We start from the raw sequence: 22,454 nt of genomic DNA, 5'->3' as shown, positions 1-22,454 counted from the left end.
TATGCCACTGAGGGACTTAAGACATTTATTTTTAGCATCACAGAAAGGGTTTATTGCCATGTTTTTCCAGGTCAGCATCAGCAGTGTCCTCGTATGAATTTGCATGTTAATTGCAATGGCATCCACATACATGTGGATCATTTTATTTATTTTGCATTTAGGTTTATGGGCTCTTGCAGACTTTGCAACCCAAATAAGAGTTGCTGGCTTGGCCTTCAGTTCTTTCTTGCCTTAGAAGTTAGTCAATTTTGGCTACATAGAAAGTGTCCAATTTAAATGTTTTTCTTTTAAGCACTCACTGAAAATGACCGAGACAGCCAGTCACCTTTGAAGAATCCACTGTTGTCAACGTCAAGGCCCCTGGTACTGGGGAAGCCCAATGGTACGTATGTTTTCACTGTCTGCCCCAAGCCTGCCCTGCAGTGCCCCTCCGGTTATCCTCACTGCTCTCCTAGCTGCCTGTCCCTCCCTGTCCTATGAATTACCATTGAGCCAGTGGCTGGCTGCCTTTCACATGGAAGTGTTGCTATGACTGTCCCTTGTCCACAGAGTTCTTTCTGTATCTTTGCTCAACAAGGCTCTTTTTTAGCAGGAAACCCTATTAAACTAGAGATCTGCAGTGGATTGTAAAACTGTCTTCAATGCGAGCTCTTGCTTATCAGTTTCCTATGAAATTTACTTAGTGGAATCCCTCCTTCCCTTACTATCCCTTCCTATTTCCCTTTTGCTTTCATAGATTTTAAACTGTTTTCCTTTGTCTCAAGGTGACACAATTGATTATCAGAAACAGCTCAAGCAGATGATTAAGGATTTAGCCAAAGAAAAAGATAAAACAGAGAAAGAGCTGCCCAAAATGAGCCAGGTAATAACTTTCTTCTGGGAAGAAAATGAACCATTTTGGTAATTTGTCAGATGAATTAACCTGCTAAGCTTGGGTCCATTTATTTCCAAAGCTCAGTATTTCTGGGCTTGTTTTGAGACAGTGTCTTACTGTGTAGTCCTGACTGGCCTAGAACTTGCTATGTAGATCAGGTTGATCTAGAACTCAGCGATGAGCCTGTTTCTGCCCACCTCTTCACCTCTAACTCCAAGATCTTGTAACTCCTGAGAGGAAAGTGTCACACTGTGATTAAAAGGATTTGATTACAAGTTAGATTAAGAGTCTCTGTCAGTGCTTGAGAAATGTAGGCTTAAAAGTTAGCAATGATCCTTTATCAGAGAACTTCAGTGATTTTTGATATTATGTACTAGTTTTCAGGATTGTGGTGTAAACAAGGGCAGATGTACAGTTGCACAGGAAGGCCACAGAGGACAGCAGGTGCCTTCCTCCATCCCTCTATGCACTACTCCCTTTAGTCTCACTGAACCTGGAGCTCACTAGGCAGGTGGGTAGTCAGTAGATTCCAGAGATCCTGTCTCCCTCCTTTCCAGAGCGCTGGGGAAACAAGGAGTGCCTACAACTGCTCCCAGCTTCTACGTGGGTGCTGAAGGTCTGCTTAGGTCCTCACGCCGAAGAATGGGAGTATTTTGCCATTTTATTTTATGCATTAGGAACTAAGCCCAGGGCCTTAGACAGGTTTTGTCACTTAGCCATATCCTAGGCCTTTTGTGACCAAAAAATGCTGTCTACTTGGGAGTTACTTTCAGATTTTCATTTTATCTTTTGCATGCACGGAAGTCAAATTCTGTCACCCAGAGCTGTCAGTACTGGTTTCTTTAGTCACCACCACCAAACCAGAATTAAAACACCTGACAGTTCTGGAATGTTTATCTTGCAACCAAACCAGTCTCTGCCAAATGCATTTTCTTCAGGATTGCCTTTTTCTAAGGTTGAAGCCCTCAGCTAGAGAGCATCTGCATGCCTGCTCCCTTCTTAACATGAACTTTCTGCACTGAACCAAATTTCTTATAAATGCCACTGCTTTAGCACTGGCACCCCTCAACGAATAGGCTGAGAAAGGGGACCAGAGTCCCTACAACATCATGACTGCCACTGGGACAGGCAGGCTCGATCCCAGATGTGGTCATGTCCAGACATTTCTTCTCTGTTTTCATCCTGGAACTGAGTCCCATCTGAAGTCTCTCAAGCTACCTACATTCTCAATTTCAGTAACACTTGAGAAAATTTTTATTTCTCCAACTCCTACATGGCATTCCTATCTGATGAGTCTCATACTTTTCAGTTTTTTATTTTCAATTGCTAAATATTCCTGCAGTTGTCTATACTGGGTTAAAGACTATCATCATCCTGTGAGCTGACATTATAACTCACAGAAGCAGCGCATTTCCAAGTATACACTGAAACCCCTGGTAAAAAGTACTTTCAAAATGAAGTTTAAAACTGCCTTCTTGCTGGGCGTAGTGGCACACCCTTTTAATCCCAGCACTCGGGAAGAGGCAGGCGGATCTCTGTGAGTTCAAGGCCAGCCTGGTCTACATAGTGTGTTCCAGGACAGCTGGGGCTACAGGGAGACTCTGCCTCAAAAAGACCAAAAAACCCGAAAACCAAAAAACAGCATCATATTCTGCATTAGCAGTATGTGCACCAGGCAGTAACACACCTGCTAATTTTGTTGGTGGGGCAAGATCAAGTTATAGAATCTAGGTTAAAACACTGAAAAGGTAAAATAGTGTTTTTCTTAAAAGTATAAAATTACACTTCTGTCCTAGTTATATATGGACTTTTTCCCCCACTCTAGAGGGAATTTATCCAGTTCTGTAAGACCTTGTACAGTATGTTCCACGAAGATCCAGAAGAAAATGACCTGTATCAAGCCATTGCTACAGTAACCACTCTACTACTGCAGATTGGGGAAGTGGGGCAGCGAAGCAGCAGCTCAGGAAGCTGCTCCCAGGAATGCGAGGAGCTGCAGGCCTCGGCTCCTTCTCCTGAGCAGGACTCGGTTTTTGCAGAGACTGGCAAGACTCCCCAGGATCCTCGGGCTTTTCCTGAGGCAGTAGAAGGCGACTGGACTGTCTCCCTGGAACATATCTTAGCGTCACTTCTTACTGAGCAATCACTGGTAAACTTCTTTGAAAAGCCACTCAACATTAAATCCAAACTTGAAAATGCCAAGCTTAATCAGTACAGCCTCAAGGCTTTGGAAATGAGCCGCCAATCACAGCCTGAGCTCAAGCTCAATCAGCTGTAGCATGTAGTTTTCTGGGGCGCACACACCAAAGCACAGATGGGCGACCTGGCACTATCTGAACTCAATCTAAAAACAGGAACCCTTACAAGTGGTCATTTTGCTAAGCAACCTCACATACCTGTGGCTGAAGAACTGATGCAACTTTTACACATTATTTATTCCTTAAGAGAACTGTCATTTGGACAGTCAGTGGTAGAATGCTCTCGACACTGTGACTGACTTCTACCAGGTTTGTTGGAATAGGCTTTTACTGTGACCGTAGTACGACCTTGTTCTTTGGCAGAACAGGTAAATGAGGCAACAACAGCCCAGGTTGTCTTTTCACTGAAAATGGGAGCAGTCAAGAATCAAGCTCACTTTCGAGATCTCAGAGCTTTTTTTTGCACTAATTTTGTTTCAATGCTGGTAATTGAAACCATTTTAATATATTTGGTTCTATTCACTTTGTATGTCCTACCAAAATGTGTATAAACCATGCTTTCAATGTTGGCCTCCAAGGTTTTTAATAAAACTTTTTTTTTGTATTACCTTGTGCTATTTTAGGGTGTAGGCTATTCCAGGAAACTGCCAGGCTGGACTCTCCCCTGCCATGTTTGTGGCCTAGGTAGTCCCCAATTTTGGCTTGTGAAGAACTATTTATGTATGGAAGGATCCAACACATATCATTGCTGTAAACACTAATGACTCACGTTCGGGGCCAGGACAGCTCAGAAGGTTAAAAGCGCTATGGATAAGCCTGGGACCTACAAGAAAACAGTGACCATCTGCAAGCTGTGCCTTGACCACCACACATGACCACGTATGTGCAGAAATAAAAACCCAACACAAACCTTGCTTTAAGCTGGAGTGATGGCTCAGGTTAACAACCATCCCTAACTCCAGTTCCACGGGATCCAATGCCTTCTGATGTTCATGGGCATACTTACATACAAGCCACACACTCATACTCGTTTTTTAAAAACCCTGAATTTAAATGTCTGGTTATAACTTCAAGAAACCTTTACCTTGTAACCTTAAGCTCCCATAACTAGGATACAGCCCCGCAGGTCTATAAAACATGTCAAAGCACAAAATGACAACTCTACACAGGGGCCATTGGAAAATGCTATTATCCTACATCTGGAATGTCCATAACTCATCTCCCAATCACCCAAAATAATGGCTCAATCTACTTAAGTTGAATCTACTTAACTGTTTTGAGTAAGCATCATGGGCTTATATACAGACACACCCACAGCTTGGAAACTGTTTTTACCCTAGAAACACTTAACTGCAACCAGAAAGCCAAACCCTGAGGGCAGTTTTATAACTTTATTTGAGTCTCAGCAGTTAGTTCTCATCCACATTGACTGTCTGTAGATCTGCAAGAGAAGAGACCGCTAGTCAATGTCCACCACAACACCCCCAAAGGCTCTTCTAGACAATCTATAAACATGGTCAAATTTTGTGTCCTCTATGCAACCCTCCAGAAATCCCTCTATTTTGCAATTTAATAATGGTTTAGTAATTAATTATGCCTGCCACTTGGCCTTCTGCTGAAGTTACCAGGTACATAATATTTGATGAACAAAAAGAAAGGGTGAAACAAAGGCTAACAGGGTCTAGAGAGATGGCTCAGACGTTAAACGTTAAGAGTGCTGGCTGCTTTCATAAGACACGGGTTCTGTTCCCAGCACCCACATGGCAGTAACTGTCTGGACTCTAGTTCCAGAGGGTCAGATGCCCTTTTCTGGCTTCTGCAGGCATTACATGCATATAAAATAAGAAAATTTTCTGCAATAATTATCTCATCTTTGTGGAATGGGATGAAACTTACTTTTGAACGTGGTAACAGGGACATAGGTTACCAAAGTATACAGCTTGTTTGGTGAATCCTCATCCTCATTACGTTTTCTGGACAAACGAACACGGATACGATATGGAACATTCCTAATAAAAAGATGCTCCATTTAGGTCAATGCTCCTTTTAGAAAATAGCCCCATGCTGCACCCACACATCTTGTTTCTAATGCTCTGATCACATCAGCCTTTACCTGTTCTGGAAAATATACTCAGTGAATGAATTAAATGCTGCCACCCCAGGATGCTCTCTGAAGACATGGTAAGGGAGCCATCAGTTGATAACCACCCAATTATTCCTAAGCAGAAAATGGGCCCAAGTGTTTGGACTTGTCTGTTAGCAGGAAAGTCTTGCCACGGGAGATTTCCGTTAATTTAAAGGCACTCTCAAAGTCCTCTCATTCTATCAAACAGCAGTGTAGTGGATTTATCTTTTCCTTTACTTACTGTAGGATGTGCTGAGTACTTAGGCCCTCCCTTGGTTCTTGTGACACCGTTCCACTCACCTCAAGGTAGGCACCGCACCTGTTTACTAGATGCCTCTCCTGTCCCGTATCCCTTCATGCTAGCCCACTGCAACAATCACAAGACTAAGTACTACCCAGGTGCAGCATCTTCAACCTCCTTCAGAATCAGTCGACACCATACCATCACCTTTCCTGTAGCTGGTCTCTACCACAACACTGGGTGTGTGTCCTTCCCAGTACAAATCACCTACTCCACTTTATAGGACTTCCCAACCCCAGCACTATGAACATTTAAGGGGATCAGCCTTTGTGAGAACTGTCCCATGATTCATAGGATATTTGACTATCTCCTACCACCAACAGCAGAAAAAGATATGTTCTAGGGGAGGGCTAGTCAGCAGACCCGGCCCTGGAACCACTGCTTTCTTGGTGGGCTTCCAGGTACTTATCTCACTCACTTTTACCAGGTCCCAAGCCTGTGCTCTATGCAGTGTCTCCTTATCCCTCACACTGCTGTCTACCTCAGTTAAGGATGCTAGCTCACCCAGAGCCACCCCCAGTATTTTCTTTATACTTCCACACACAGTAATCAAACTATCAAATTTATCATAGGGACTGTCCCAAAGGAGACACTTAAGTGTCACTGTTACTTTCTAGCCAAAGTACCTTATTCCTTTGGCCCAGACAGCTTTGTTGAGCCTGGTATCAATGCGCACATCTGGAGTTCCCATCTCCTTCATGGCGAATTTCCGGATTTCTTTGAGTGCCCGAGGGGCACGTTTCTTAAAACCCCTAAGGTTCAAATAGAAGAATATCATTGTATTTAACATACACATGGCATGTCCTGGTTCCATTAAAATGAAACCCAAAACCAGGCAGAAACAATCTTTTTTTTCACCATTGTGAAACTAGCATTATTAGTACTAGGGCCAAACAAACCCTGGGTAACTGTGATCAAATGCAAAGTGCCCTGATTTCCCAAGAGATTTGTCACGGTAGACTTTTCTCTCAACATTCTGTGGAGCTCTAGGTAGGTGTCAGGCACCAAAAGCAGACACTTCATTTAGAGTTTGTGCCTTCAGTTAAATGAACAAAAAAACACATGGTGCCATGGGGCATGCTTATAATCTCCATACTGGAGGCTGGACAAGATTTCAAGTTTGAAGCCAAACTGGTAACACAGCAAGTTCCTCCCTCAAACCCTAAAACTTACAGGCTGAAAAAAAATCCAGTAAGGGTTGCACAACCCGAAAACACAGGACTGCTCCCTCTGTGGTCCCCTCACCAGCCAAACAGACTGGCTTCACATATTACTATCTAGTATAAAAGGGGGTAGAAAAAGCAGGGTGGGGGTGTGTACCTTTAATCCCAGCACTTGGGAGGCAGAGGCAAGGCGATCGCAAAAAGCCAAACAAAACCCCCAAAAAGATGGAAAAAAAAATCAGTTGCTCTAACAGATAAAACTGTTGTTGCTCACATAACTTATGCAAATGACCTACCAGATGGTACCAATATACTACCAAGAAAGATAAGCCAGAAGACAGTCACGGGGATACCAGGCCCAAGGTCCAAAGGCAACGGAGACCCACTGCTCTTTGGCATCTAACCTAAGCTAGGAATGTGAAGAGAGGATTTGGGGCTGTTGCTGTTACCACTTCTGTTGAGAAACAATGGGACAGCCAACTGGTCAGACTGTGGACCTAATCAGAAGGTAAGAGCACTGGCTGAACTACACCAATGAATGAAAAGGAAAGTTGAGAGAGAAAGCCAAGTTTAGAACACATCAAACCTGAGGTACTTGTTTACTCAAGCAGAGACCTCGAATAGCAGTTGGCTGCTTAAAACCTGTAACACCACACCTCCATATTAAGTAGATGCAGGAAAGATGACTATGGAAACTATTTCAAAGGCCCAAACGCCAATCATTTCCGACCAAGCAGAGACTAAGATTACTAGTAAACTAGGACGACAGGTCTGTACTTTTTTGCCTATCTACAGAGTTCAGAACAGTGCCCAACAATTAAGCTCACTCAATATGCCTGAAACAGGATGGAACTCCCATCCTTACAGACATCAACAGATTTAAGGTCCAGAACCACCAGAGGACCCCAAATAACACAAAATGCTGTCACCCATCTAAATCTCTGGCAAAATTTGTCCCATCACTGCCCAGGCAAGTCCCAGAAATTATTTTCCACAAGTTGATGTTTGAATATTTCACTATATAAAACATTTTGCTATTAAAAACAGCACATTGCCATGGTGCCACACACCTTTAAACCCAGTACTTGGGAAGTAAAGGCAGGTGAAGATTGAAGCTAGCCTGGTCTATGTGGCAAGTTTAAGGCCAGTCTGGATACACAGTGAGACCCTAACCTCGGAAACCAAAATCCGTACCTAAGAGATTTGGTACCCATTATCACTAGTAAGCACCACCGGCAAGTTAGCAAGCCCAAGAGTTGAACACCGCGTACAAGGTTAGTACATCTTACAAACGCGAACAGCCACGGGCCCCCACTACACATCTCCCTGTAACTCTGGTGACCTACGCTCCTCGCCAGCATCTTCGGTCCAGTATTACATCTCTACTAGTACTAGTATCTGTACGAGTGAGGACAAAAATAATCCCATTTCACATTCTGGGCTCATTTTTGCTTTCCATATTAATTAATAAAGCCAGAGTGGAATATTCTCGTCTTATCAACAAACTTTCCAAAATCGCCTCTGGAAGTGTTCAATCACACAAAATCTCACATTTCTAGGTACTATGTTGTGCAATAAACTCCACACCCTACACACTTTAAAGGGAGGTTTACACGCAACAAGACTGAAAAAGCCGCGTGATTTCTAGACCACGTAACCTCTAAGCAACTGGGCAAGCTCCGAGATTAACAGGCAGACGCAGGAACTGGGCTCGCGAGCCCCAAAGCCGCCCGATACTCACACTCCATGGATGCGCTTGTGAATGTTGATGGTGTATTCCCGGGTCACCACCTCGTTGATGGCGGAACGGCCCTTCTTCTTCTCGCCACCCTTCTTTGCGGGAGCCATCTAAATGCAGGCGACAGGGAGGCTCTAAGCAGGCAGTGGGAGAAGCCCAAGTTCCCCTCTAGGAGTCTGGCCCGGGCACCCCACGCACCCGCGCCGCTCAGACGCCCGGACCCGGAACCCCTGCGACCCCAGGAGCCCCGCCGCTGTCCGCCCTGGGGCCCGGGAGCCTTTAGTCAGCGCAGGCCCCATGGTCCCGGGACACTGCGCCTCCAGCGGCTCGAAACACAACCCGTCGCACCGGCCGGGCCCCGTGCCCGAGGAGGATGGAGCCGGATTCCGGAGTCGGGATCCCATAACCCATACTCACTCCGCCAGGCCCAAGTTGGAAAGGAAGGGCGCAAAGGATTGTGGGAGGGAAAGCTGCGTTTGCAAATACAACTTCCGGGTTACCGGAGGCGGGGCTAGAGAGGCGAGACTGAGACACATGTGTAGCGCTCAGGGGAGGGCTGAGTGGGGTTGTGGGCGGGGCCTGGCCGGGCCTGGGCGGGGCCGAGGCCTCTACCCGAGGGCAGTTGTACCTTCTTCCGGCTGCTGCTGCTTTGTTGCGGAATGGAACCCGCCTTCTCGTTTTCTGTTCACTCACTGATTCAGTCAACATCTACTGAATCTCTAAGTGATGTGCCTGGCTGATGATTCAGGAATGACTGAGATAGGGTCACCACTAAAGAGCTTATTTATTTTGCCAGTCTAAAAGGACCATATAAAGGCCAGGTACTTTCATGGGAGGATTCCCCGGACCCAGGCAAATCCTCAGCCTACAAATAGGAGTTCAAGCAGTGGATAGAAGTTGCAGGATCTCAAGGAGAGAGAGAGGCAGGCAGAGGCTCCATGGTCTCAACAGGTACCCGGGACTCTGCATCCTTTAGCGGAGGGAAACTGTACGTCGAGGTTTCTACAAAGACAAGAGCTGGGAGTGCACAGGCTAGCTCTGCTAGCATCTCGTAAGAAAACAAAGACTTAACAGAATGTGTTGATGCATGGCCCTGATCCCAGCACTTGAGCGGTGGAAGCCAGGAGGATCAGGAGTTCGAGGTCATTCTTGACTACATACTTTGTGGCCAGCCTGAGCCACTTGAGACCCTATCTCAAAAAATAGAGAGGCCAGGCTTTGTGGCGCATGCCTTTGATCCCAGCACTCTGGAGGCAGTGGTAGGTGGATCTCTGGGCTATGTACCTGTTCCAGGCTAAGAGGACCTAGACTCTGTCTGAGAACAAACAAAAAGTTAGGAAGGAGAGAGAGAAAGAGAGGGGGGGGAGGAGAAAGAGGAGGAGGAGGGGGGGAGGGAAGGAATGGAGAGACAAAGGTGGGAAGCCCCCAAGGTCTTTCTTATCTTTACCTAGAACTGGTACTCTCATAATTAAGCTGGGAGACCACATACCTGCCAAAAACAAATGGGATTACTATGATTATTTTAGCCTAATGATATTTCTTTGGTTTGTGTTTTGGGCTTGTGCTAGACACACTTCACAAGATCTGAAAGCTTCCCCGTGGTGCTAGCAGGAAAGAAGTGGACATTCTAGTTCTCTTAGTGGGGTACAAGCCACTAAGAACTGGGGGTGGGGGGGACCCTCTTTTGGCACTGCCATTCTGGGCTGAGCTCCAGGACATTCCAATGTAACTTCTCAAGCAGAGTCATTCAAAAAATTTTTAAAGGAAGCCAGGTGTGGTGCACTTAGGAGGCTAAGGCAGGAATATAGAAGGTTTAAGGTGGAGGCTACCCTGTGGTACATAGAAGGCAGCCTTGGCTACACAATGAGATCTTGTCAGAGAGAGAGAGAGAGAGAGAGAGAGAGAGAGGTTCTGTATGAAATACACAAAAATAAAATCAATAAACAACAAAAAAAACAGACAAAAAGTTTTAGGATATAGCTCAGTAATAGAGCACTTTCCTAACATATGAAGGGGAATTTGATCCCTAGTAACCGTCCACCACAAAAAAGGGAAGAAGCCTGGTGAAAGGCTCCAAAGGGATTGGCCTGGAAGATTGGTAAGGATGCTGCTGCTATGACACAACTGAGGTGGGACCCTAAGTAAGGCAGCTATAGTGGACCCAAAAGGTGAGAAATGTTGCAGACAGTATCCAAAATGAAAATCAGTAGTTCATAAGTGACTTTACCTGGGATGGCAATTTAGGAGGAAGATAGTAATTGACAAAACTCACATTAGATAGGTAGAATAACATACCATGATCTGTTACACAGGCAAAATCATGACTTTGAAAGACAGTTGTGAGTCTATTGTTAACAGGATATATTCTGAGAGATGTGCCACTGAGCAAATTCATCATTGTTAAACGTTATAGTGTGTACACATCTGAGTGGTTTAGCCTACTTTGTCCACACTGTTCATCAGTGACTGCCATCATTATGCATTTCATGGCTGTGTATGCTTTCAACTCTACCTCAACAGAATGAGCCAACAGGAGCTGAAACAACACTTTATCCAACACCAGTTTTCAGTCTCATCCAGACTTTAATCTTTACTCTTTTTTTTTTTTTAAAGTAAAAAGAAAATTAGGAGGGTGGTTGATTCCATGCTTTGAGGGGGAAAAAAAAAACAAACCCAAAAAACCCTCAAGCTAGCCCATGACCCTGATATGTAAGAAATAAATCTGGAAAAATAAATAAATAAATAAATATCAAATAAAGAAGCAAGCTCTTACTTGCCAGGCCATACTGATTTGAGCATAAATATAGTAGGAATAGTTAATTAGAAAAAGTGAGTTTATAAAAGACTATAAGTTTCTGACTTCATGCTAAAAGTAAAACATGAATAATTTAAGGAGTCAATAGATATGCCCAATAATGATTAAGAAAAAATCCTAAAACAACTTCACCCATTTCTGGTTAGCTTTTTCTGGAGAAAAACAAAGCTATTTATTTGCATAACATAAAGTTTATGTGAGCCTGTCCAAAAGACCACTAACAGCATTTCTCTGGTGGTTGCAAATTAGATATGATTGCAGGATATTTGTGACTGACTTTGAGATCTTGAGGCTGCATCTATACACTATGATAAGAAATTGAAGCCATTTTATATCAGTCAAAATTTGCCAGAACATTTTGGCAAGAATGAAAAGTGTTGTGGCTGAGAACTGCTTAATAGTTGGTCAATGTAGCTGGGTATAGTGGTCTATGTATTCAATCCCAAAGGCAGGTGGATCTCTGTGAGTTCCAGACCAGCCTGTTCTAATAGTGAAAACTTGTCTGAAAAAAAAAGTTGGTCAATATGTTGCCTATAAAAATGACATTTTATAATTAATTTGATGACCATTAGTTTTCAGACACAGAAGATGCTATGTTTTTTAGTTACTTTGCAAGATCTTAAACTAAGTATACCCTAGTCATGTCTCTTGAGCCAAGACACCTTTTTTCTCAAGACGTTATAGTTTTCCAAATAGCGAGGTCGTGGTTTTTCTGGAACAAGGATGGGGTTGCAAAATGGACTTTTGATGAGGACAATTTAGTGAATGAAAATCTCAGTGATTAAAATTCCCATGGTGTGGTGGATTTAGAGAAATATTACACAATACAAGGGTTTTTGAGTTTCCCCAAATTCTGAACATGTGTAAGATTTAGGCAGAGCTAAATTAAATTAGGAACATGACATCCTCCACCCTCTTTTAATGGCTCCAGCCAGACAATCTCAGGATAATGGATCCACTGTGTCCATTAAAAAACGGTGCTCCACTTAGGAGTCTAACAGCCAATTTATAATATGGATACAATTAAACTATGAATGCTTTTATAGAAAAACCAGATCTCTAAGCCTTAGAAAACATTAAATTAAAAAACTAGGTAGTCTAGTTTCATATGGACTTTTTGTTTTAAAAATGGGGTTTGAGCCAGGTGTGGCGGCACACTCCTTTAATTCCAGCACTAGGGAGGCAAAGGCAGGTGGATCTCTGTGAGATCGAGACCAGCTTGGTCTATATATATCGACTTTCAGGCCAGGTGGGGCTACAGGGAAACACTGTCTCAAAAATGACCCCCAAATGGTCATTCCTTCAAAGTAAATGTTTCCAGTGAACACAAAGTATTTTGGCTTTACCTTTTTCTGAGGAAGAGGACACGAGAATAAAAAAATGCCATGAGCTTTTATGGGAGCCCACATCAATCAAGTTGGACTTGAACTCAGCTACCCTGTACTGCACTTAGAATGATGTAATACCCCAATATGTTTGCTGCAGGTGGTGCATCATTGTATACACTAAGTGACATTTCTATCACAATCATTTTATGGAAGATGTGTGATAATCTGTTTTTACTGGTATTAATAAACACATACAATGAAGAAAACAGATAACAAATTTTAAGACCAAGGTAAGATACCTAATCAAGGCCATTAATCAGTCACATTCATCTCATAATAGAAACACATTCATTATTCCAATGATCAATCTAGATTTCAAGTTGAGGAGGAGGCCCTTCAATTGAGGCTGTCCCAGAGCTGTGATGATAGCACCATATTGAAGGGATGGTCCTGTAGAGCTCACTATTTTCCTCCAATTCATAACATTGAATTTTTATGCAAAAATGTCAGCTTCTGTTCCATGAGAAATGAAGAGCAAACAGGACACATTAAGGGTCCTTCGTTAGCTAGTCTCATCGCCAATGAAATGTATTCAGTACTGTAGATAGTAAACTAATTTCCAACATAAAAGGCAGGAAGAATTTTGATTCTGTCCTTTTTTACTCAACAGTTTTACTATGACATTAGACACATTAAATTTTTAGGAATAAAAAAAAATTTACAGTTTCATCACAAACCATTCAACTCTTGATCCAATGACTGACATCTAGTGGATGCTATAGTCAGGTTATTTACACCAACCACACCATCAGCTGCTTTTGTAGAGCATAAGCATCATGTTTAAGTGTTGTGGTCTTGGATGTTCAGCTGGGGGCGTACCCAGATGTCCGCATGTTTGCATGGGAGGAAAGGCTCCACTTCCCCTCAGCTCAAGAAATAGAGCTTGTGCTGTGCACAGGGTGTGCAAGTGGTGCCCAGGCCATTCCCAACAGATTCATGATCAGTGTCGACCTGTGATGAAAGATTCTGAGAATACTTTTTGTTCCAAACCATTAAGTAGTGTAACGCATGTAAACATGTAGGGCGCCAAGCACTTTACAAGGACTCAGTGGTTCACCTTTGTGACAGTAATGGTTGTACCAATAAAAATAATGAAATCACCATTTAAAAAATGCCATTTGGATACATTTCTGTAGTACCTGCTTATTGTACCCAAGATTGATCCTAACTATAGGACTGAGAAAAGCTGTCATTTTACAGAAAAGGGTGAAAGGAGAGAGCTATAGCAGTGGAGCAGCGAAGAGAATGTAGCTCCATGCAGTCAGCACTTTTGGAAAAAGAGATATCCTGATGGTCCCCAAACACAGTGTGTTAGTGAGCCAGGTAGTTTTCAGGAAAAGCTTAGAAGCCTGGAAGCCCCATCTGCATGGAGCTATCAGTACCTCTCTCCAAAGCAGCCAGTCAACCTGCCCTATAATTCCCAGTAACTCCCTAACAACCTGTGGTAACTCCCTTTCTGTGGTCAGACACATCCTGAAATATCCTCGGACTAGAGGTTATGAGTTGACCCAGCCTGGACTGGCTTTATGTGCATGTACAGCAAGGCAACCCATGTTCACTGAGTGAACTTTTAGGAAAAAAATCCCATTTCCCATCCTGTGCCTATGCATGGTTGGATATGCATATGATTAAAATCAGATGTGTTATGGGAAAGGACATGGACAGCGAACAGTCTTACACAATCCAAATCTGTCAACAGAAACACAAAATTACCCACACCCCACACTTGGAAACTGACTCCTCCTCCTCCTGGACCCCAAAAAGGAAGCTTTTCCTTATGCAGTAACCCAGGGCCTTTGGATTCCCTTGTACTGTATCTATTGTGTATTTTTGTTTTTGAATAAGACCGCTTGCTACTTTGCTATTTGTGTGTGCTCCTTCAGTTCTTTGAATAAGACAGCAAGAACCTAGAAGCCTGCAGAAGTCAGAAGAAGGTGTCAGATCCCTTGGAGCTGGAGTTAGAGACAGTTTTGAGCTGCCATGTGGGTGCTAAGGACCAAGCTCAGTCCTCGGCAAGAGCAGCGCATGCTCTTAACCACTGAGCCATCGTCTCTCCGGCCTTCCTTTCCTCCTTTTAAGTTGCCTCACTTATTTGTCACAGTAATTGGAAGCTAACAACACTGTTTCCAAATCTTTGATTTCCCTTAAAATATCTTAAAATTAAAAAAAATGTTTCCCAGTAAAAAGGTGTATGCATGGACGTACAACAAGGGACGAAGGAAATTGTACAAATTTGTTAATTTATTACAAAATGTTCACTCACAGGAAAACACAGGAAACTTTTATACTTTTATATTTGGGAAAGGAACTGGTGTCTCAGATACAAAATAATTTACACATAATCCGTACAATTTTATTTTATATAGAAATAGGTCATTATTACAACAGCTGTACAATTCACTACACTTTGTCTTATAATTACATAAAATCTTTTCTTTAGAAACATCTCAACATAACAAAACATACAAAAAAAGCAAAGTGCATTTTGAAAAGGAAAATCCAGTCCTTGGAATTATCAGGAAAGATATGTAGAAAGATGGAGAGCCCTCGCTCAGAGGGCCAGCACATGATGGGGTTTCCTAGGAGACTACAAACTTCCCAGTACCTTGCTAGTGAAACCTCTTCCCTCATAATCTTAGAGGTCTCTAGAGAATTCTGGAACAACTGCAAGATTGTGCTTTGCTTCGAGTTCACTTTTGTAGTTACCATCAGTGACATCAATGGCAATAATCCAGTGTTGTGTTTAGGAAGGAAAGTCACCACCAGTAGGACATGGTGTAAAAGACTTCATTTCATTAGGGTTTAGGCCAAGGATGTAGATCTGCGCTCGATGAACGGCCAGCTTCCCTATCTGACTGGTGGGCTGTTTTGTTACTGTGGGCTCCAAATGAAGCCATGAGACCTTATTGTTTTAAAAACAGAAAGTGCCTAAGTTAGTTCCCCTGTGCAGCTGTGCAAATTAAAAAAAAAACATTTAAAAATAATGAAAAATAATCTCTTTATTCTCTCTCTCTAAAGACTCCTAATTCAGTCCTTGACTGCGAAAGAAAGCCAATCTAGAGTGCGAAGGCCAGCTAGGGCTTGGTACCAGCATCAGTCCATAGGGTACATGGCACACTCTCTCCTGAAGGCTGCGAGGGATGCCACCTCTGCAGAAAGACTCAGAAACGATGCCCACATGGGGCACTTGGTTTCTGTCTGGTATGGCTGTAGAGGGTGGCCGAGAACCTCAGGGCAAAGGAATTATGGCCAGTATAACAAGTTCTTTTTCCCACTGTGCCCGCACCAGACATGTCACAACTCGGAGTTCTGAAATGTTTATAGTGTGCGCCAAAGCCAAGGGTTCAGTGCGAATCCTCTTTCCATCTCCTGCGGCCAGCCCTCTTCCATTGGTTAAAGCTGATTGTATCCCGACTCCACTACCCGGCACTATCGGGGTGGCTGCTGGAGGCCGGAGGACTCAGACAGCCTGCTGACCCTGCGGGAGGGTCGTGGAGGCTGCGGCTGCACGGGCTGGGTGGTCACATAGCCCAGGGTCCCTGGCTGTTGGGAGAAGGTGGAGAGAAGGAGCGAATCTGGCTGTTCACTGTGCAGAGGGGTTGGCGCCTGGACCAGGAAAGAAAAGAAAAAGGACTCTGGAACAGTTTCTGTGACTGGTCACTTCAATACCCTTGTGGGTGTTGGGGGGGGGGAGCGGGACTGCTGCAGATTCTGGGACTCCCCTCCTCAGATGGCTGGGCAGTGTTTGTGTGGTGGCTCTGGGGGCTGTGAAGGACTGGAAGGCCACCTTAGGCTCTCCCAGGTCGGGAGAAGCCAAGCTATCTGAGACTACTTGGGCCACACTGGGGGTGGCTGGGGAGTGCTCTCTCTGGGCCACGGACGGACCTAGCGCTGAGGCTGCAGGTATGTGTTCTTATAAAGAACACATGATCTACATATGTCCTGTATGTTTGTGGATAGTAGAGCCCGAGGCTCATGTAGATAGTGGTAGGGCAGAATCTGCGCGCGCGCGCGCGCACACACACACACACACACACACACACACACACTTGACTCTTACAGTAGGTCCCTGGTCCTGTAATTACTTCAAATACTGCCACTTGACAGAACCCAGTAGGAAATACCATGATTGGAAGTGCAAAAGTTTCAACCAGTAGGTCTGACTTTGGAAGCTTTAGTCTCATTTTCCACTCTTGTCTATAGATACATGTCCCTCTCCAAGTCACCCGGTGCCCCCCAACACACTTTTGAGGCTTCTCAGTATACCTTTCCATAGCTTTATACTGGGTTGTCTGCTCAAACACCCTTTATCCCCAATCCTTGACCCACACTCCAGGATTTCCTGGATGTGTTGGGCTCTGCAGGAGATGCCTCCGAACCTTTCTCCTGGAATTTCTTCCTGTTCCAGTGTTCCCTCTTTGCACTACCAGAGTCTGAGCACATGTACGCTGGGATCCTAAAGGCATGGAAGAGCACAAAGAGCTCTTCGCATCTTTACTTTGCACCCTGGATGGTCTAGGTACTTGCAAACTACAGCTGTTGAAGAAATACATGGAGACCTTTCCAGTTCCCCACATACCCCTGCCTTCTTGCCTCGTTGTTTTCCATGCCAAGTCACTTTTGTGTTCTAAGAACTGACAAGATAAAGCCGTTAGAGTTGACACCCACTATCACTGTGCACACAGTCAGAGATTTGAAAATTATTACCACAAATGTTTAGCAACTTTGGAATCAACCTTCATCCTAGACCTTTAAGGATGGCTGTCTGTGGGTCTATCCCACAGTCCTCAAGATGTCTCAGCTATTGCATGGTGTCTTCTGGCCTTGAAAATGCCAAGCAGAGTGGATGGGCTTCACTTACTAGGGGAAGCCTCACAGAGCAGGCTGCAGGATGAGGTAGGAGGGTGCCCTGGGCATGTAAAAGGGGGCACAAAGCCCTCTGAGAGCCTCAGAAAGCACATTGCTCCCATATGAACCCCTAGACCAGTGGAACCCACCCTTCTTCCTAGTGTGTTTGTCAAGTTCTTGAAGTAATTTTTGCCCTCTGAATAGTGTTTGCAATGTAAATGTGCTCTGAATTTTCATGTCAAGCCCTCATTTCACAAATTCCTATAGTTCTTAAAGCAGTTTGATGGATCTTTAGTTGCATTTCATTTTTTTTTTTTTTTGAGACAGGGTCGCCCTGTAGTCTCAGCTGACCTGGAACTCACTATGTAGACCAGGCTGGCCTTGAACTCACAGATATCTGCCTGCCTCTGCCTCCCGAGTGCTGGGATTAAAGGCATGTGCCACCACGCCTGGCATTGCATTTCAATTTATACTTACATAAGATGATAACTAAGAAGTATAACAAAAATAGTCATTAATGTTTGATCTTTGTTGTAAAAGTATTATATAAAGATGAAAATGGGTAAAAATTACCTTCAAGATTTATTTATATTTTAATTTATGTGTACGTGTGTGTATGTCTGTGTATGCCACATGGATGTGAGTGTGTGCAGAGGCTAGAAGACAGTGTCTGATCTCTGGAACTGGAGTTACAGGCATTTTTAAGCCACCCAAAGTGGGTACTGGGAACGAAACTCAGGTCTTTTGGGAGAGCAGAGGCTGAAGAGCTGGCTTAGTGGTTAAAAAAAAATTACTTAAAATTGGACATTTCAGCACACAACCATATGAAGCATAACAGCTGACCTTTAATGTCCATACTGTACATTAAAAATCATTAGTAAACCAAATATGAATCTTTCTGAGGCTTTTCTCTCTACTAGGGACAGAACAACCTCATAAGCAAGGGAGGAAAAGGCCTTGCAGATGCTCATGTGGAATGTGGAATTTGGCCCACATGAGTCCCTTGGGCCCTGCCACTCACCTGCAGGTAGTGTGGTGGCTGCTGCTGGGCCTGCGCCGGCTGTAGGGGGGAAGGCTGGGAGGTGGGGAAGCTGGGGTGAAGCACCGCCTGTCCCATCAGCAAGACAGGGGTTGAGGCACTGCTGCTGGCGGGGTGCGAGTCTGGACTTGGAAACACGGGCTGGCTCTGTGCATACCTGTTTAGTTTTATGTGGGAGGGAGAGAAAAGATGCTCTAAGAAATCAGTATTGCCATAAAAGCAAAAGCACTGACAATGATAGAAGAAAATGGGTCTGGGAGACTTCATCAAAACTCTACATCAAAGGGTGCTGTCTACAGAGGGGAGAGTAACATGGCATGGGAGAAAAGCTTTGCCAATCTTAGATCTGACAAGGAACTGATAGCCAGAATATATAAATAACACCTGCAGCTCTACCACCACCATCCCACGAATACCCAAACAACCCAATCAAAGCAATGGGCAAATGGCTTGAGTAGACCTTTCCTCCCAATGAAAAGATACAAATGGCCAATAAACTCATGAAAAGATGCTGGTTACACATCAACAAGGAGAAGTGAATCAAAACTGAAATGAGTTCTCACTTCACACCCATCATGATGATGAACATATATGTATATATATTTTTAATTTTTTCTTTTTATTTTATGTCTATGCGCATTGCATGTATGTATGCAAGTGCATCCATGTTGTGCAATGCCATGGAGGATAGAAGAGGGCTTTGGCTCCCCTAGAACTGGTGTTAGCTATCATGTAGGCACTGGGATTCAAACCTAGGTCTTCTGCAAGAGCAGCCAGTGCTCTTAACTGCTGAGCCATCTCTCCAGCCCAATGAATGTAATTTTTGACACATGCTATAACATAAATGAACCTATAAGACACTGTGTGTATATGTGTATGTGTATAGGTATATATTCCAGAAAATAGCACTTGTTAGTAAGGATGTGGAATAACTGAAAGTCCCGTGTACTGCTGGTGTAATGTAAAATGGTACGACCACTGTGAAAACCATTGTGGAGGTCCCTCAAAAAATTAAACATAGGACTTCTGGGTAAGATGGCAGACAACAATCTGCTTCGGTGTAACTAGGTGAAGAAGAGTCAGAAAAGAAAAAATTAGACTGTCCCAAAGACAGAGAGGAAGAGCTTTGGAAATTCATAAAGATAGTGACAGAACAGTGGCATGTGTGGAGGAAAAGATGGCTGATACAGTGAAAGGTAAACCAAGCTGAGCACAGCTCCAGCCACGTGGCTCCCTGGCAGTGGGAGGGGGAGCAGATGCCTCATCAAAAAGGTAATCTAGCATTGGGGGTATAGGGGTGATCACGGCTGCCTTCCAAAAGGTAACTGAGATGGCTCTGGTGAAAGGAGACTGAAAGTTCTACCCTCAGGACAAGCCCACAGCTCTCACAGGTCACAAATGCAGTTACAAGGTTTGGTGAGACAGTTATTCCTCCAAGGGGTCCATCAGTAGCCAAGAGGAATCCAATCTTGCTACTTTGTGTGACTCAGATGGCAGTGGCCAGGTGCCATCTTGAGAGGGAACATATAGTTTAAAACTGAGGTAACCCTGGAGGCCTGAGAACAAGGGAAATCCACAAGTCATGGAGCCCGAATTTAACCTGCCACAGCCCCAGGGTGAGAAATGGACCCGGAAGCAAACGGGAACAGGAGAGGCTGGATGCCGCTAAGCTGAAAAACACAAATGGGAGGCTCCCCTCAGGCAGTGAAGTGCATGGAGGCCACCTGGGAGCAGACCTTATATACTGAGAATAACTCCGGAGTTTAACAGCCGGAATCTGAAGTCAGTACAGGGATCAATCTCTGGAGCCACCTCTTTGCCATTCACTGCTGTGGAGTTCAAGAGCTCTGCAGATTCAGTGTAATATTTGACATCTGCCTTCAGCAGGATGATCAGTGCTTAGGGCCTTTGAAAAGTACAGACACCTGTACAGATCTTGGCACTGTGGTTGCTTTCCTAATTCTCAGTGTACTTGAGAGACACCTCCCAGCTAGAGAACAGTGGCCATGGAGGGTGAAATCTGGGAGGGCTTAGGGGGATGCAAAGCTAAGTGTAGACAACAGAAGTCCCTGCTGCTCAGAGAAGAGAAGCTGCTAAAATGAGGACAGTCTCAGTGGACACTGGACCCTTGTCCAATAAAGCTCAGGAATAGCACAAGCCACACGAAAGACACCCCTCCCCCTACATAATTGGCAGTTTCCAACTTTTGAGGATCCAGAAAGAAGCCGTTTCAACAGTCATCCCACTCCTCCCCTCTCCTCTTTGTGTTTTAAGAGTTCTGGTTTTTCTTTTTTACTACAAATTTAATGGTATTTTTAATTTATCATATTTAAAAAATCTTTTATGTTTTTATTTATTTACTTATTTATTTTTATTTTTTATTTTTGGTCTTTTTGATGCAGTCTCCCTTTAGCCCAAGCTGGCCTGGAACCTACTATGTAGACCAGGCTGGCCTTGAACTCACAGAGATCCTCCTGCCTCTGCCTCCCGAGTGCTGGGATTAGAGGTGTGTGCTACCACACCCAGCTTATGTTTTTATTTTTTATTGCCCTTCATACATCGATTTAATTTTGTTTACACATTCTTTTTTTATTTTAGGCCAACTCTTTATTTCCTTTTTTTCTTCTTTTTCTGTTCTCCCTGTGTTTCTGCTCTTTCTTCCTACTTACAGTATTTTCATTTTACCTTATTGCTTTTTAAGTGCTCTTATTTTTAAAAATATTTTATTTATTATTTTTTATTTTATGCGTATAAGTGTATTGCCTACATGTAAGTGCACCTGTGTCGTGCAATGCCTTGGAGGTCAGAAAAGGGCATTGGATCCCTTGGAACTGGAGTTACAGATGGTTGTTAGCCACCATGTGGGTGCTGGGAATCAAGTCTGGGTTCTCTACAAGAACAGCCAGTGCTCTTAACCACTGAGCCATCTCTCCAGTCCCAGGTCTTATGTTTTTATTGCCTTTCTTACATTTATTTAACTATGTGTTCAAACTTTCTCATTATTGGGAAATCAATTTTTCTTTTTGCATTTTTCTTCAATCTTATTTTTATAATCTTTCTTCCCCTCCTTAACGTTCTTTTCTACCGCTCTTCTTTTTCCTTTCTTTTATTTAACCTTGCTTCTCTGTTTTTTCTTTTTTTTTTTTTTTTTTGTTTGTGTGTGTGTGTGTTTTTTTGAGACAGGGGCTCCCTGTAGCTCCAGCTGTCCTGGAACTTGCTATGTAGACCAGGCTGGCCTCAAACTCACAGAGATCCACCTGCCTCTGCCTCCCCAGTGCTGGGATCAAAGCTGTGCACCACCACACCCGGCGTTAACCTTGCTTCTCTGTTTTTTAAAAAGATACTTATTTTTATTTTATGTGTATGAGTGTAGTGCCTGCATGTATGTAAATGCACCCATATCATGCAATGCCCTTAGAGGTCAGAAGAGGGTGTCAGATCCCCTAGAACTGGAGTTACAGATGGTTGTGAGCCACCATGTGGGTGCTGGGATTTGAACCCGCATCCTTTGTGAGAGAGGTCTGTGCTCTTAACCATTGAGTCATCTCTCCAGTCCCTAACCTTCTCTGCATTTCTCTCCTGCCCTGCCTCCTTCTTTCATCTCATTGATTTGGTATTTCCAAATTTCCCTTAAATAATTTTTAGCATCACAAAACACTCTCCATTAGTTTTGTCATTTTTCTGTGTTATAGCTGTTGGAGATGTATTAACAGGATTAACTGATTTTAAGTGTGTTTCAATATTTTCTGTAGATTGATGATGTTGCTCTCGCAATAGTGTGTTTTCTCCTCTCCTAGTAGTACTGGGCCTTAAGAGTGGGCTGCTCTGTAAGAATATCTCCAAATACAACCACAAGACATGTGCAGACCAACAGATGCACAAACCACAGCACGGAAACTCAGGAAACATGAAGAAGCAGGACAACATGACTTTTTTTCAAAGAGCAGTAACTCCTCAACTGCTGC

The 22,454-nt window shown here is 43.7% G+C and overlaps 3 protein-coding genes across 8 annotated transcripts in view; 1 reads left to right on the top strand and 2 right to left on the bottom strand.

Annotated features, from left to right (window-relative positions):
- The window catches only part of Tbc1d8 (TBC1 domain family member 8), a 107,891-nt gene extending 104,212 nt beyond the window's left edge, over window positions 1–3,679 (top strand). The window contains exons 18-20 of the mRNA XM_008845880.3: window positions 293–382; window positions 765–862; window positions 2,700–3,679. Of these exons, the coding sequence (XP_008844102.1) occupies window positions 293–382; window positions 765–862; window positions 2,700–3,152 (641 nt within the window). The 3' untranslated portion in view covers window positions 3,153–3,679. The remainder of the gene's footprint in view (window positions 1–292; window positions 383–764; window positions 863–2,699) is intronic.
- A 768-nt stretch (window positions 3,680–4,447) lies between these two features.
- Rpl31 (ribosomal protein L31) lies at window positions 4,448–8,942 on the bottom strand. 2 transcript variants are annotated; one of them, XM_008845879.2, is made up of 5 exons: window positions 8,817–8,942; window positions 8,403–8,509; window positions 6,125–6,250; window positions 4,969–5,081; window positions 4,448–4,513 (listed from the first exon to the last, which is right to left on the bottom strand). In XM_008845879.2, exons 2-5 carry the CDS (start codon window positions 8,507–8,509, stop codon window positions 4,482–4,484), a joined length of 378 nt encoding a protein of 125 aa, XP_008844101.1. In that variant the 5' UTR covers window positions 8,817–8,942; the 3' UTR covers window positions 4,448–4,481. The 2 variants fall into 2 exon arrangements, with proteins under 2 accessions (XP_008844101.1, XP_029425593.1); XM_029569733.1 differs by lacking the exon at window positions 8,817–8,942 and adding an exon at window positions 8,598–8,616 and having other exon boundaries at window positions 4,449–4,513.
- A 5,901-nt stretch (window positions 8,943–14,843) lies between these two features.
- Npas2 (neuronal PAS domain protein 2) overlaps window positions 14,844–22,454 on the bottom strand; it is a 189,872-nt gene continuing 182,261 nt past the window's right edge. For 4 of the 5 annotated variants that reach the window (XM_008845876.3, XM_029569735.1, XM_029569736.1 and 1 more), the window contains 2 exons: window positions 18,472–18,646; window positions 14,845–16,208 (listed from right to left, as the gene is read on the bottom strand). In XM_008845876.3, coding sequence (XP_008844098.1) covers window positions 16,032–16,208; window positions 18,472–18,646 — 352 coding nt within the window. In that variant the 3' untranslated portion in view covers window positions 14,845–16,031. Of the gene's footprint in view, window positions 16,209–18,471; window positions 18,647–22,454 lie in introns of all 5 variants that reach the window. The other variant, XM_029569737.1, reaches the window with a different exon arrangement.

This window comes from Nannospalax galili, unplaced genomic scaffold (genome assembly GCF_000622305.1).
Source record: "Nannospalax galili isolate Female #2095 unplaced genomic scaffold, S.galili_v1.0 scaffold182, whole genome shotgun sequence".
NCBI lineage: Eukaryota > Metazoa > Chordata > Mammalia > Rodentia > Spalacidae > Nannospalax > Nannospalax galili.
The sequence above is the reverse complement of the archived record's forward strand: the minus strand, read 5'-3'. Positions and strand labels throughout refer to the sequence as shown.